This window comes from Scyliorhinus canicula, chromosome 4, assembly GCF_902713615.1.
Source record: "Scyliorhinus canicula chromosome 4, sScyCan1.1, whole genome shotgun sequence".
Classification (NCBI taxonomy): domain Eukaryota; kingdom Metazoa; phylum Chordata; class Chondrichthyes; order Carcharhiniformes; family Scyliorhinidae; genus Scyliorhinus; species Scyliorhinus canicula.
The window spans coordinates 75374583-75389558 of NC_052149.1; the positions used below are offsets into that span (position 1 = coordinate 75374583).

General features: G+C 44.5%; 1 protein-coding gene across 3 annotated transcripts in view; it reads right to left on the reverse strand.

Annotated features, from left to right (window-relative positions):
- LOC119964682 (ubiquitin-conjugating enzyme E2 U-like) overlaps positions 1–14976 on the reverse strand; it is a 111522-nt gene that overhangs the window by 18196 nt on the left and 78350 nt on the right. For all 3 annotated transcript variants that reach the window (XM_038794483.1, XM_038794484.1, XM_038794482.1), the window contains 2 exons: positions 6760–6845; positions 3899–3986 (listed from right to left, as the gene is read on the reverse strand). In XM_038794483.1, coding sequence (XP_038650411.1) covers positions 3899–3986; positions 6760–6845 — 174 coding nt within the window. The remainder of the gene's footprint in view (positions 1–3898; positions 3987–6759; positions 6846–14976) is intronic.

Below are 14976 nucleotides of genomic sequence, written 5' to 3' on the forward strand. Positions count from 1 at the left end.
AGTTGAAAGAAGACAGAGAGTGGTAGTTGATGGGAAATGTTCAGAATGGAGTTCAGTTACGAGTGGCGTACCACAAGGATCTGTTCTGGGGCCGTTGCTGTTTGTCATTTTTATAAATGACCTAGAGGAGGGCGCAGAAGGATGGGTGAGTAAATTTGCAGACGACACTAAAGTCGGTGGAGTTGTAGACAGTGCGGAAGGATGTTGCAGGTTACAGAGGGACATAGATAAGCTGCAGAGCTGGGCTGAGACGTGGCAAATGGAGTTTAATGTGGAGAAGTGTGAGGTGATTCACTTTGGAAAGAATAACAGGAATGCGGAATATTTGGCTAATGGTAAAATTCTTGGTAGTGTGGATGAGCAGAGGGATCTCGGTGTCCATGTACATAGATCCCTGAAAGTTGCCACCCAGGTTGATAGGGTTGTGAAGAAGGCCTATGGTGTGTTGGCCTTTATTGGTAGAGGGATTGAGTTCCGGAGCCATGAGGTCATGATGCAGCTGTACCAAACTCTGGTACGGCCGCATTTGGAGTATTGCGTACAGTTCTGGTCGCCTCATTATAGGAAGGACGTGGAAGCTTTGGAACGGGTGCAGAGGAGATTTACCAGGATGTTGCCTGGTATGGAGGGAAAATCTTATGAGGAAAGGCTGATGGACTTGAGGTTGTTTTCGTTAGAGAGAAGAAGGTTAAGAGGTGACTTAATAGAGGCATACAAAATGATCAGAGGGTTAGATAGGGTGGACAGCGAGAGCCTTCTCCCGCGGATGGAGGTGGCTAGCACGAGGGGACATAGCCTTAAATTGAGGGGTAATAGATATAGGACAGAGGTCAGAGGTGGGTTTTTTACGCAAAGAGTGGTGAGGCCGTGGAATGCCCTACCTGCAACAGTAGTGAACTCGCCAACATTGAGGGCATTTAAAAATTTATTGGATAAGCATATGGATGATAAGGGCATAGTGTAGGTTAGATGGCCTTTAGTTTTTTTTTTTCCATGTCGGTGCAACATCGAGGGCCGAAGGGCCTGTACTGCGCTGTATCGTTCTATGTTTCTATGTTTCTATATAGGGCATAATTTAAAAATTTGCAGATGACACAAAACTCAGACACGTGGCCAATATTGAGGAGGCTGATAACAGACTACAGGACAAAGGCAGACTGGTGAAATAACCAACACATGATAGATGAAATTTAATGCAGAGAGGTGCAAAGTGTAATCCAGGCCCTGCACTCAAGAGGTAAATGACCATGGCTAACTTTGGAGGCTAGCAGCTTAACCCAACTCCTAAAAATGCTCCTCCCATGGAGGTGCAGGTTTAGAAATACTACTTACATCATCACTAAGGGAAAACATGGAGGCATTAATTAGGCAGGATATGTAGAAGTTTTGTAGTGAAACACAGCTTTGGTCTCTGAATGCCAACTGGGAGAGCAGTAAGTGACTGCTACAATTTCAGATGGCTGTAACAATAATTGTGCAATTAGTAGCTAATCCATAGCAAATAAGAGTGCAAAGAAAACTGAATGGTGGGAGTATGGTAAAATTAATGAAAAAAATTATTAATTACACTTGTTTAGGGCATTTGACCCACACACTTGCTGTCGAGCTCCATTGTTGCTTCTTTTCTTTTACTCACTGTTGTCCTGTCACTCTCGTGCCTCAATTCCCTCCTGATATTTCACCTTCATTTATTTTTTTTTTTTAATTTAAGAGTGTCCAATTAATTTTTTCCAATTAAGGGGTAATTTTAGCGTGGCCAATCCACATACCCTGCAAATCTTTGGGTTGTGGGGGCAAACTCCACGCAAACACGGGGAGAATGTGCAAACGCCACACGGACAGTGACCCAAAGCCGGGATCGAACCTGAGGCCTCGGCGCCGTGAGGCAACAGTGCTATCCACTGTGCCACCGTGCCGCCCTCTTTCACTTTTGTTTTAACCCCTCAATCTGTTGCTTAACTACACAGCGATAATCCAAGATCGTTTGATGAGATTACAATTGCATTGCTGAGTCCCACCACTGGAGTAGTAAAAGAGTGGTAGTAGTGATTCAACATGCCCATCATAATCTGCCCTCTGCCTTGGATGGTGGTGCCAGCTTTATTTTAGTGCTGATGAGGTTATGTACCTAATTAGCCATTGCTTGATGGCAGTTAACTTGGTCCAAGGCCTTTAATAAAGGACAAATAGGTTGAATAAAGAGATTAAGTAAACCAGAAACTATTGATTGTGCAATATGAAGGAATGGAGTTCTTTGAGATTAGAAGAGGCAGTGAGTCCAACAATGTCAACTCAGATTGGAGTCTGCAAAAGAAAGAGATGGCACTTTTTGACTCCACATATGAGAAACATAAAGAAATCCAGATTTCCTCAGAAGTTCTGCTGGACTGTTGCCATAATCACAGAGGATTCTATCACAGGACAGCATGGAATCAGTTGATATCAGTTGTATGTTTTAATCATCCTTTATTTAAATTCTTAAAAATAAATTTAGAGTACCCAATTATTTTTTTTTCCAATTAAGGGGCAATTTAGTGTGGCCAATCCACCTAACCTGCACATCTTTGAGTTGTGGGAACAAAACCCACGCAGACACGGGGAGAATGTGCAAACTCCACACGGACAGTGACCCAGAGCCGGGATTCAAACCCGGGTCCTCAGCGCTGTAGGCAGAAGTGCTAACCACTACTCCAAGTGCCACCCACTTAATCATCCTTTGAAGGAATGGATGCGGAGTGGAGATGATGGTTCTTATGAAAGGAAACAAATTAGGTACCATATAAATGCAATTCCCCTTTTTTCTGTGTTATTTATGGCTGTACATACTGATTTAAATGGTAGCTAAAAGTGATTTGATTAATTATTTAAGTGATTTAACTAGTTAGTTTGTGGTGGTATATGTACCAAAGACAAGGCTTATAAATACTAGCATATGAGGGCAGACGATGATTTCTTGTGTCATGCCATGAGGGTAGAAGCTCCTGAAGCTCCGTGTGTCCTTGCATCCAAATGAGCTGATCTCACACAATAATGTGAAATTAGAATATTTAAATATTTTTGTCATACTCGTGCCATGTTGTGCATGACATGCTGAGTATGCCAAGTGAGTCAGGGACATAATGACTGTTAAAAAGCAAATTACTGCGGATGCTGGAATCTGAAACGAAAGGGAAAATGCTGGAAAATCTCAGCAAGTCTGGCTTTGACAAAGAGTAATCGGACTCGAAACGTTAGCTCTTTTCTCTCCTTACAGATGCTGCCAGACTTGCTGAGATTTTCCAGCATTTTCCCTTTCGTTATGTAATGACTGTTGGCTGAGATTAGAGATTAGAGAAATACAGCACAGAACAGGCCCTTCGGCCCACGATGTTGCGCCGAACTTTTGTCCTAGGTTAATCAGCTGCAGCTAATAAAGGACTACTAGCTGTCCCATCTGTTGGAAACCAAAAAATCCCAACTGGAGCAGGAAGGAAAAATGGAGATATACCAAGCTGAGTGAAGACTGTTCAGCAGCACTTTTGTTCCATTTTCAGTTCGGCTTTCTTTGAAGCATCCATTCCAAACAGATGCTGAAATGGCATGCTGCTCAGTAATTTCAGCCATATTATATGGAAACCTCTCATTTGCAGCTGATTTGGGGTTTTATGAGACCTCAGACAATTGTTACACAGGCTTCTAGTGTTTTTAGTGCTTTGTGTTTTCATTGCTTCCACACGAGAACATTTCAGGTCAGTGTTCACAATGGCATGGGTCGCTTGCAGCTAAAATACAATAATACTTCAGACAGTATCATTAATACCCTGGCTTTGGTATACAATACTGGCTGTCTATATAACCTCCTATAGGTGTGTACCTGTACAGTCAGGTGCTAAGTTATTGAACTCAGATGAATACGCACTCTTTATTCTGTGCTTCAATCTCTTTTTCTAAGTCCTCTTTTCCCAGTCCATTATATAATGCTTGAAGATTGGGATAGGTCACGGGCCCTGTAACAAAGGTGGGAAAAAAATCACTGATTTGTTTGTTCCGCTTAGCTTTTACTGGTTTAACAAATTGGAGAGCTATAATGCAGTTGTCATTTCTCTTGAAGAGCAGATTTCCCAATGGGTACACAAGAGAATGGAATTTATTCTTATGCAACACAAAAAGTAAGCATTGTGGAGAGTTGGGAAGATCTTTCAACATTCGATAAATTAAAACTCCTTAACATAACTTCTTTACTTGCCTTCCCTTTCCAGTATAAAAGTGTTGTGAAAACAGAAATTGCTGAAAATACTCAGCAGGCCAGGCAGCATCTTTGGAGAGGGAAACGATTAATGTTTCAGGCGATGACCTTTCAACAGAAATGGGAAAAGTTGGAAATGTCCCGGTTTTAAGTATGTGAAGGGAGTGAGGTGTGGTGATAGGGTCAGAGACAGGAGAGATGCAGAATAATTAACAGCTGCATTCTGAAAGTTGAAAAGGAGAAAACGAAGAGAGTAAAACCAAAACCAACAGGACACCCGGTGGCGGCTTGAGAGAGGAGGTCGCACATTAGGTAGCTCCTGCTAGAGTCGGGATTTTGGTACTCTCCACCCATTTTCTGGGGGACAAATCATAAGAATATTTGTCCCCAGTGAGACTTAGTAGATGAAGAATGACCACGAGCCAACTATAAAGCTGTTAGGAGAAAGAATTTGAATGCTAGCATTGGGAAAGGTGCGCTGGCAGGGAAGATGGCAGAGTCAAGCTGGTCGGGTGGGACTGCCTTTATAACGGTCTATACACTGAAGGAGGTGATGGCAGTGGGATTTGAACGTCAGTTTAATAAGCACTTTGAAAGGCAAGGGAGGGAGATGTTGGAATCGCTCAAGCATTCAGTGGAAGATCTGTTGGCCTGGGAGAACAGGAGGTGGTGTGGGAGCAGGATGAGGTGCTAAAGGGAGAGCAGGAGGCAGTGCCAAGGCTCAGTGACCAGCTTGCCTCACTAGAAGCAGAAGGTAGAAGGGTTCCTTCTTTTCGCCTGTGCACAAGGTCTCCTCTAGGATCGATGTTATTAAATGGGGAAGGCGATGTTGCTGGGGGTAAGGAATGCAGAGTATTCAGCAATCGCGATTTCCAACCATGCTCTGCATGTTGGAGAGGGGGCAGGCCCAGCAGCCGGCGTGGAGTTTGGATGTTGGGCTGCTCGGGGATCTGGGTATCTGTGTGAGGATGGCTCAGGTGTTGGACGTGTACATAAAGTTTAATAAGAATGAGGAGGTCTCGACCTCAGTGCTGTGGGAGGCTCTGAAGGCGGTGGTGAGGGGGTAAGCAATTGCTTACAGTGTGCCGGTGGATAGGGAAGGAGCGCCTGCGGCTGGTGATTGAGATATTGGAGGTGGATGAGAAATACTCAGAGTTCTTGGCCAGCAGTAAGCTGCTACAAGGACAGTTTGGTGACAATGAATAAAGCAGTGCAGCAGTTGAGATGGGGAAAGGGGGTAGTCTATGACTCTGGGGAAAAGGCAAACCACCTGTTGGCATGCCAGTTGAGGCAACAGGTGGTGTCCCGGGAAATTGTTAAGGTTTGAGTGAGGGGGTGGGGAGCTGGTGTCGGCAACAGAGGAGGTGAATAAGTGTTTGAGGCATTCTAGAAGAACGGCTCAGAGTCGCTGGGGGTTGGCTCAATATGGTGGAGGTTTTACAGGGATTGGTGTGTCGCAGGCTGGAGGAGGAGGATCAGGAAGGGTTGGAGAAGCCTTTGGAGATGGAGGCAGTTAGGAAGGCGATTGGGAGAATGCAGCCGGGGAAGGCACCAGGGCCAGATAGGTTCCCGGTGGAGTTTAATAAGTTTGCAGAGCGGGTCGTGCCGTTATTGGTGGAGGCATTTGTGGATTTGGTGGTCCGGGGTCACTCGCAGAGATGATAAGTCAGGCATCCATCACGCTCCTATTGAAAAAAGACAAGGACCCAGTGGAGCATGGGTCATACTGACCAATCTCATTGTTGAATGTTGATGCAAACATTTTGGCGAAGGTACTGGTACTCAGGTTGGAGGAGTGTCTCGACAGGTTGTTGGGGAGGATCAAACGGGTTTCGTTAAGGGCAGGTGATTGTCTTCCAAAGTGTGGTGCGCACTAAATGGTAAGATTCTTCGACAAATGGTAAATTATAAGTTATTTTGAAAGCTTTCCTCTGGAACCAAGAGTTTCAGGAATGAGTCCTCCACCAATTCCACAGGCTTTGCAATAACTATTCCCCTTCAAACCTCAATCTGTCGTTTTCATCCAGAACTTATCTAAAACTTAGTTTTGCATTGTATACCCAAAACAATTGGCAACGAGGGTTGTACCTGTCCCAAACTCATTGCAGATTTAACTCTTATAACCAGCAGACACACTCTAGGCTGAATTCAAGTACAGGCCCTAGATGTATAATAAGCTTTATTAATGTCACAAGTAGGCTTATATTAACAATGCAATGAAGTTACTGTGAAAATCCCTTAGTCGCCAGACTCTGGCACCTGTTCGGGTACACAGAGGGAGAATTCAGAATGTCCAGTGCACCCAACAGCACGTCTTTCGGGACTTGTGGGAGGAAACCAGAGGAAACCTACACAGACATGGGGAGAACAGGCAGACAGTGACCCAAGCTTGGAATCAAACCCGGGTCCCTGGCGCTGTGAAGCAGCAGTGCTAACCACTATGCTACCGATAAAGAGGCACACTAACCCACTAGATCACCAAATTCCATGATACATTTTCTCAAGGTGACTAAGGAGGAGGCGTATTACCGTACTTTGATCTTTGCAGCTCTCAGTTGCTTTTGACGTGGCAATTTCACTCCAGGCCTTGTGATAATCAGCAAATGCGATCCTTTTAATTCTATAGTAAAGCATAATTAATTATGTTAATTATAAGAAAAGCTTAACTGATCTCCTACAGGTACACACTTATTAAAATGTTGCATTTAGCATGCAAGGGCTAATAGGTGAGGATAAAAAAATCTAGCTTGGTCCTGCTTTTATGATTGATCAGGAAGTAAATGCTCACAGAAATGCTCCTATAAAAAAGCTTCAAGGCAACTAAAAAATGGGAATCTGACTGACATGGGCAGACAAAAGTCGCAGAATAACATAGATCTCTTGCTCTTTGATTTTATATTTATTTCCTCTTTCCCTTCTGAATGCTGGATTCGAGATTGGTTCCTAGTCACCAGAAGCACTCCAGTAACCCTGCTCAGCAGCCATTCTTCAAGTGTGATTCTTGACAATTAATAGATTTTCAATGGGGTTGGAGAAGTGTCCAAAGTTAAAAGGATGAGTTCCAGGAGGAGTGGCAGTCCTTTTGGGAGAGACTTCCAGAGGATAAGGACGCAGTGGCTGATTTATCAGCCTCCAATGAAGAAACAGGGATGGAGGAAGAAGCAATGATGCAGAGTCAGAGGAGTAGAGAAACATTGGTGTGAAACAATGGAGAGATTTGAAGGTGAGAATCAAGGTCTTCAAACTGATTTGCAGGGGCCATGAGAAAGGGGCTGGTTTAGCACAGCGCTAAGTTGCGGCCTTTTAAAGCAGACCAAGGTAGGCCAGCAGCACGGTTCAATTCCCGTACCAGCCTCCCTGTGGAGGCGCCGGAATGTGGCGACTAGGGGCTTTTCACAGTAAGCTCATTTGAAGCCTACTTGTGACAATAAGCGATTTTCATTTCTCATTTTGTTTCATTGGCAGAGATGATGAGTAAGGGAAGTTTGGAGAAAGAAACACAGTCCCATAAGAAAGGACAGCTGGAATACAAGAGGGGGCAAATTGGACAAAGAGCAATTGACGCCTACCCCTCTGAGATCACCTAAATCACAATAACTATGGTTTGAACATTCTGATCTGTATGCCCAATTTTCATTCTACACTGTATTTATCCAGGTCACCAGAGCTTCTATTGAGATATTTTTTAATCCAAACTGAGAAAATGCAGGACATGAGTGAAATTAATTGCTTTTGATTGTCTCTTCAATGCCGTGAATTAGCCGAGTCATTGCGCAATACAATGTTAAGAAATGGATTGTGCACACAATTGATTCCTCAATTTTAGCTGTTCGTTTCAGAGGAAGGAAAAGGAAATCAGAAGGGTCAGTACAGCCGGCCCTCTTGCATCTTTCAGTGGCCTGTTTTGAACAACATTCTACAGAATACAAAGAAAGAACAAAGAACAAAGAAAAGTACAGCACAGGAACAGGCCCTTCGGCTTTCCAAGCCACTGCCAACCATGCTGCCCGACTAAACTACTAAACTACAATCTTCTACACTTCCTAGGTCCGTATCCCTCTATTCCCATCCTATTCATGTATTTGTCAAGATGCCCATTAAATGCCACTATCGTCCCTGCTTCCACCACCTCCTCCAGCAGCAAGTTCCAGGCACCCACTACCCTCTGTGTAAAAAAAACTTGCCTCGTACATCTACTCTAAACCTTGCCCCTTAAACCTATGCCCCCTAGTAATTGACCCCTCTACCCTGGGGAAAAGCCTTGGACGATCCACTCTGTCTATGCCCCTCATAATTTTGTAGACCTCTATCAGGTCGCCCCTCAACCTTCGTCGTTCCAGTGAGAACAAACCGAGTTTATTCAACCGCTCCTCATAACTAATGCCCTCCATACCAGGCAACAACCTGGTAAATCTCTTCTGCACCCTCTCTAAAGCCTTCACATCCTTCTGGTACTGTGGCGACCAGAATTGATCACTCTTCTCCAAGTGTGGCCTAACTAAGGTTCTATACAGCTGCAACATGACTTGCCAATTCTTATACTCAATGCCCCGGCCAATGAAGGCAAGCATGCCGTATGCCTTCTTGACTACCTTCTCCACCTGTGTTGCCCCTTTCAGTGACGTGTGGACCTGTACACCTAGATCTCTTTGACTTTCAATACTCTTTATGGTTCTATCATTCACTGTATATTCCCTATCAGCATTAGACCTTCCAAAATGCATTACCTTACATTTGTCCGGATTAAACTCCATCTGCTATCTCTCCGTCCAAGTCTCCAAACGATCTAAATCCTGCTGTATCCTCTGACAGTCCTCATCGCTATCCACAATTCCACCAACCTTTGTGTCATCTGCAAACTTACTAATCAGACCAGTTACATATTCCTCAAAATCATTTATATATACTACGAACAGCAAAGGTCCTGGCACTGATCCCTGCAGAACGCCACTAGTCACAGCCCTCCAATTAGAAAAGCACCCTTCCATTGCTACTCTCTGCCTTCTATGACCTAGCCAGTTCTGTATCCACCTTGCCAGCTCACCCCTGATCCTGTGTGACTTCACCTTTTGTACCAGTCTACCATGAGGGACCTTGTCAAAGGCCTTACTGAAGTCCATATAGACAACATCCACTGCCCTACCTGCATCAATCATCTTTGTGACCTCTTCGAAAAACTCTATCAAGTTAGTGAGACACGACCTCCGCTTCACAAAACCATGCTGCCTCTCACTCATACGTCCATTTGCTTCCAAATGGCAGTAGATGCTGGATTCTCTCCAGAAATTTCCCTACCACTGACGTAAAGCTCACCGGCCTGTAGTTCCCTGGATTATCTTTGCTACCCTTCTTAAACAAAGGAACAGCATTGGCTATTCTCCAGTCCTCTGGGACATCACCTGAAGACAGTGAGGATCCAAAGATTTTTGTCAAGGCCTCAGCAATTTCCTCTCTAGCCTCCTTCAGTATTCTGGGGTAGATCCCATCAGGCCTTGAGGACTTATCTACCGTAATATTTTTCAAGACACCCAACACCTTGTTTTTCTGGATCTCAATGTGACCCAGGCTATCTACACACCCTTCTCCAGACACAACATCCACCAATTCCTTCTCCTGGGTGAATATTGATGCAAAGTATTCATTTAGTACCTCGCCCGTTTCCTCTGGCTACACACATAGATTCCCTTGCCTATCCTTCAGTGGGCCAATCCTTTCCCTGGCTACCCTCTTGCTTTTTATGTACGTGTAAAAGGCCGTGGAATTTTCCTTAACCCTATTTGCCAATGACTTTTCGTAACCCCTTTTAGCCCTCCTGACTCCTTGGTTAAGTTCCTTCCTACTTTCCTTATATTCCACACAGGCTTCGTCTGTTCCCAGCCTTCTAGCCCTGACAAATGCCTCCTTTTTCTTTTTGACGAGGCCTACAATATCTCTCGTTATCCAAGGTTCCTGAAATTTGCCGTATTTATCCTTCTTCCTCACAGGAACATGCCGGTCCTGAATTCCTTTCAACTGACACTTGAAAGCCTCTCACATGTCAGATGTTGATTTACCCTCAAACATCTGCCCCAATCTAGGTTCTTCAGTTCCCTAATATTGTTTTAATTAGCCTTCTCCCAATTTAGCACATTCACCCCAAAACCACTCTTATCCTTGTCCACCAGCACTTTAAAACTTACTGAATTGTGGTCACTGTTCCCGAAATGCTCCCCTACTGAAACTTCTACCACCTGGCCGGGCTCATTCCCAATACCTGGTCCAGTACAGCCTCTTCCCTAGTTGGACTGTCTACATATTGTTTTAAGAAGCCCTCCTGGATGCTCCTTACAGACTCTGCCCCATCTAAGCCCCAAGCACTAAATGAGTCCCAGTCAATATTGAGGAAATTGAAGTCTCCCATTACAACAACCCTGTTGTTTTTACTCTTTTCCAAAATCTGTCTACCTATCTGCTCCTCTAACTCCCGCTGGCTGTTGGGAGGCCTGTAGTAAACCCCCAACATTGTGACTGCACCCTTCTTATTCCTGATCACTACCCATATAGCCTCACTGCCCTCTGAGGTGTCCTCCCGCAGTACAGCTGTGATATTCTCCCTAACCAGTAGCGCCACTCTGCCACCCCTTTTACACCCCCCTCTGTCCCGCCTGAAACATCTAAATCCTGGAACGTTTAGCTGCCAATCCTGTCCTTCCCTCAACCAGGTCACTGTAATGGCAACAACATCATAGTTCCAAGTACAAATCCAAGTTCTAAGTTCATCTGCCTTAGCCGTAATACTTCTTGCATTAAAACATATGCAATTCAGGCCACCAGTCCCACTGCTTTCAGCAACATCTCCCCGTCTGCTCTTCCTCAGAGCCATACTGGCCCTATTCCCTAGTTCTCCCTCAATTCTTTCACCTTCTGACCTATTGCTCCGGTACCCACCCCCCTGCTATACTAGTTTAAACCCTCCTGTGTGACACTAGCAAACCTCGCGGCCAGGATATTTATGCCTCTCCAGTTTAGATGCAACCCGTCCTTCTTATACAGGTCACACCTACCCCGGAAGAGCTCCCAGTGGTCCAGATAACGGAAACACTCCTTCCTACACCAGCTGTTTAGCCAAGTGTTTAGCTGCTCTATCTTCCTATTTCTAGCCTCACTGGCACATGGCACAGCGAGTAATCCCGAGATTACAACCCTCGAGGTCCTGTCTTTTAACTTTCTGCCTAGCTCCCCGAACTCCTGCTGCAGGACCTCATGCCCCTTCCTGCATATGTCGTTTGTACCAACATGTACAACGACCTCTGCCTGTTTGCCCTCCCCCTTCAGAATGCCCGCTACCCGTTCGGAGACATCCTGGACTCTGGCACCAGGGAGGCAACATACCACCCTGGAGTCTCTTTCACGTCCACAGAAGCGCCTATCTGTGCCCCTGACTATTGAGTCCCCTATGACTATTGCTCTTCTGCGCTTTGACCCTCCCTTCCAGAGCCAGCCGTGGTGCCACTGCTCTGGCTGCTGCTGTTTTCCCCTGATAGGCTATCCCCCCCCCCCCCCCCCCCCCCCCCCCCGACAGTAGGGGTATACTTGTTCGAGAGGGGGACAACCACAGAGGAATCCTGCACTGACCGCCTGCCCTTTCTGGTAGTCACCCATTTCTCTGCCTGCACCTTGGGTGTGATCACATTTATATAACTGCTATCTATGACACTTTCCGCCACCTGCATGCTCCGAAGTGCATCCAACTGCTGCTCCAACCGAACCATGCGGTCTGTGAGGAGCTCCAGTTGGGTGCACTTTCTGCAGATGAAGCCATCCGGGACGCTGGAAGCTGAGAAGACTAGGTTGGTTTCTTGTCCTCTTGGTTGGGGACAACACAAGATCAGGAAGTCACAGATGTGTCAGTGGGAGCTTGAAAAACTATATTGATATTCATTTGAAAAAAACGTTTGATATATGGCTTGGCTTGTTAATTAAATGCATCACATGGTGTGGTACTCATAGAATCATAGAATTTACAATGCAGAAGGAGGCCATTAGGCCCATCAGGCCCATCGAGTCTGCACCAGCCCTTGGAAAGTGCACCCTACCCAAGCCCACACCTCCACCCTATCCCCGTAACCCCGACCAACCATTTTGGACACTAAGGGCAATTTAGCATGGCCAATCCACCTAACCTGCACATCTTTGGGCTGTGGGAGGAAACTGGAGCACCGGGAGGAAACCCACGCAGGCATGGGGAGAATGTGCTGACTTCACACAGACAGTAACCCAAGCCGGGAATTGAACCTGGAACCCTGGCGCTGTACTAACCACTGCGCTACCTTGCTGCCCAGTATTGAGCCATAAATTCAAGGAAGGTTCCAAATACCCAAGGTGTTGAATCGTTGGAAATACACTCAGATTTTGGTGCTTAAAAGGGTTAACACACAAACACTTTCCAATGATTCTATTTCCTACAGATCACAACTAACCCCAAGCAACAATTTAAATGGAGGCAGAGATTGCAGAAAGGGTCTGAAAGTCTCTTCGGATTGACTGAAATTTGAGATAGTAAAGGAAATGCCATTGGGCCTTAGTTATAACAAAACAGATGGAGACACTTTTCAGAAGCTTTTGAAAATTATATAGATATATAAAGATAACAGTATACAGATCACATAGGTGTGCAGTTCTGAAAAGATTATTGAGAACCTGATACTGAAATCAGAGAGTTTAAATAACTACCAGACAATTTTCACAAAACAAAGTTTGGTCAATCTTCCTAACATTGAAGTGAGGAGAATTTCAGCATACTGTACTCATTCCTTTCCAAAGAGAAGTTGATGAATATTAGATTAAAAATGAGTCATATTTTGCCGTAAAAATAATGGTGAAGTTTAAATTGTACGGCAACATCTGGTATCTACATGTGCAGCGAAATGCAGAAATCAGTAAGTTGCTGCCCAAGATGCCCTGCCTATCCAAAAGCTAGCAGAGAGACATATCATTGAAATTTATGCATGGATATTAAATTGTGGCACTTATATGATAGATACCCACTAAATGCAATAGAAAATGTTTGGGCTTGTTCAGTCCAAAACATGCAGATGATTAACGCATGATATGTCTTGATTGCTAAAACAAAACCTCTCTGGTGCTGAAAATTAAATTTTACAATTGAGTCACTTTCCTTCAAATTTTAATTATTGTTGGAGATTAGATTTTTAAGAATACTTTTTCTTCAGGGTTCTTTTATTTTTCTCGTAAACACATTTTCCCTCCTATGATTTTGCTTTCTTCTTATAAAAAATAATTTAGTGTACCCAATTTATGTTTTCCAATTAAGGGGCAATTTAGCATGGCCAATCCACCTAGTTTGCACATTTTTGGGTTGTGGGAGCGAAATGCACTCAAACACGGAGAGGCTGTGCAAACTCCACATGGACAGTGACCCAGAGTCGGGATCGAACCTGGGACCTCGGCACCGTGAGGCAGCAGGGCTAAACCCACTGCGTCACCATGCTGCCCTTATTTTGCTTTCTTTACATGATTTGACATTGAATTAAATATTCTAACCTATACGTTCTGGTTCAGACTCTGGGATCCTCATTAACAATTCTTCAATTTGATTCTTTAGGAAAATGTACAGTTGCTTTTAACCTGTTCTTACAGGTTGCGGACCTAAAGAGGAAGCTGTGCTGAAATAGCTTTGTAATCACAGAAAGTTCCAGCGCCAAGACCCATGGAATGTTTGTGGTTAATGTAATGAATGGCTACTGCCATTCATGTCCGCTGATTACAAAGCCCAGTCCATTGTAGTTGATTGGGCAGCGGGTGATGTGTACTATTGACCTCTGTGATCCTGGCCTGAAGAGGAGAAATTCTACTCCTGTAATGATAGCTATCCGACAACCTGTTGCTATCCAATAACCTGTGCTGAGGACAGACAATTGGACATCTGGTAATAGTAAGAGTCAAATAGTAAGGAAACAGTCTTTGTGTAAACTCTAACACATGAAGAATAATCACTTGGTTGAGGCAACAGAAGATTTTTGATCCAAATGGATAGTAACTCAATGCCTTCAAGAAATGAGAGAAAAGGTTAGACAATTAGACAAAACAACAAAAGAAAGTTATAAGGACATCATACCCATGCAATCTTTGACTCAGCCTTGTAACAACTGAAGCATACCCTCTTCGACTGATATTTTGCTTTTGTCTGATTAAGTTTACGGCTCAGAAATTTAATGACTTTTGTTTTCTTAAAAGTTTAACCTGGGTGGCACAGTGGTTAGCACTGCTGCCTCACACCACCAGAGACCCAGGTTCAATTCCAACCTTGGGTGACTTTCTGTGTGGAGTTTACACATTCTCCCTGTATCTGCATGGGTTTCCTCCAGGTGCACTGCATTCCTCCCACAGTCCAAAGATGTGCTGGTTAGGTGGATTGGCCATATTAATTTCCCCTTAGTGGCCAAATGGTTGGGTGGGGTGCTCCTTCGGACGGTTTGTGCAGATTTGATGGGCCAACTGGCCTCCTTCTGCACTGTAGGGATTCTATGATTCTAGTTTTGTCTCAAGCTACGGACTGCATCAAGATAATCCATGAGATTCAAATTATCTATGAATTATTGGAAGAAGTCTTGGTGTACTGAATAACCACCAACATCAATTACTTGTTGTTCCATGACATGCTGTCAAATTGGTCATTTATGTGTTGCTTATTGATGAGTGCCAACATTTGGCACTGCAGGGAACCAGCTGTTTCCATTGTGACAGCTTGG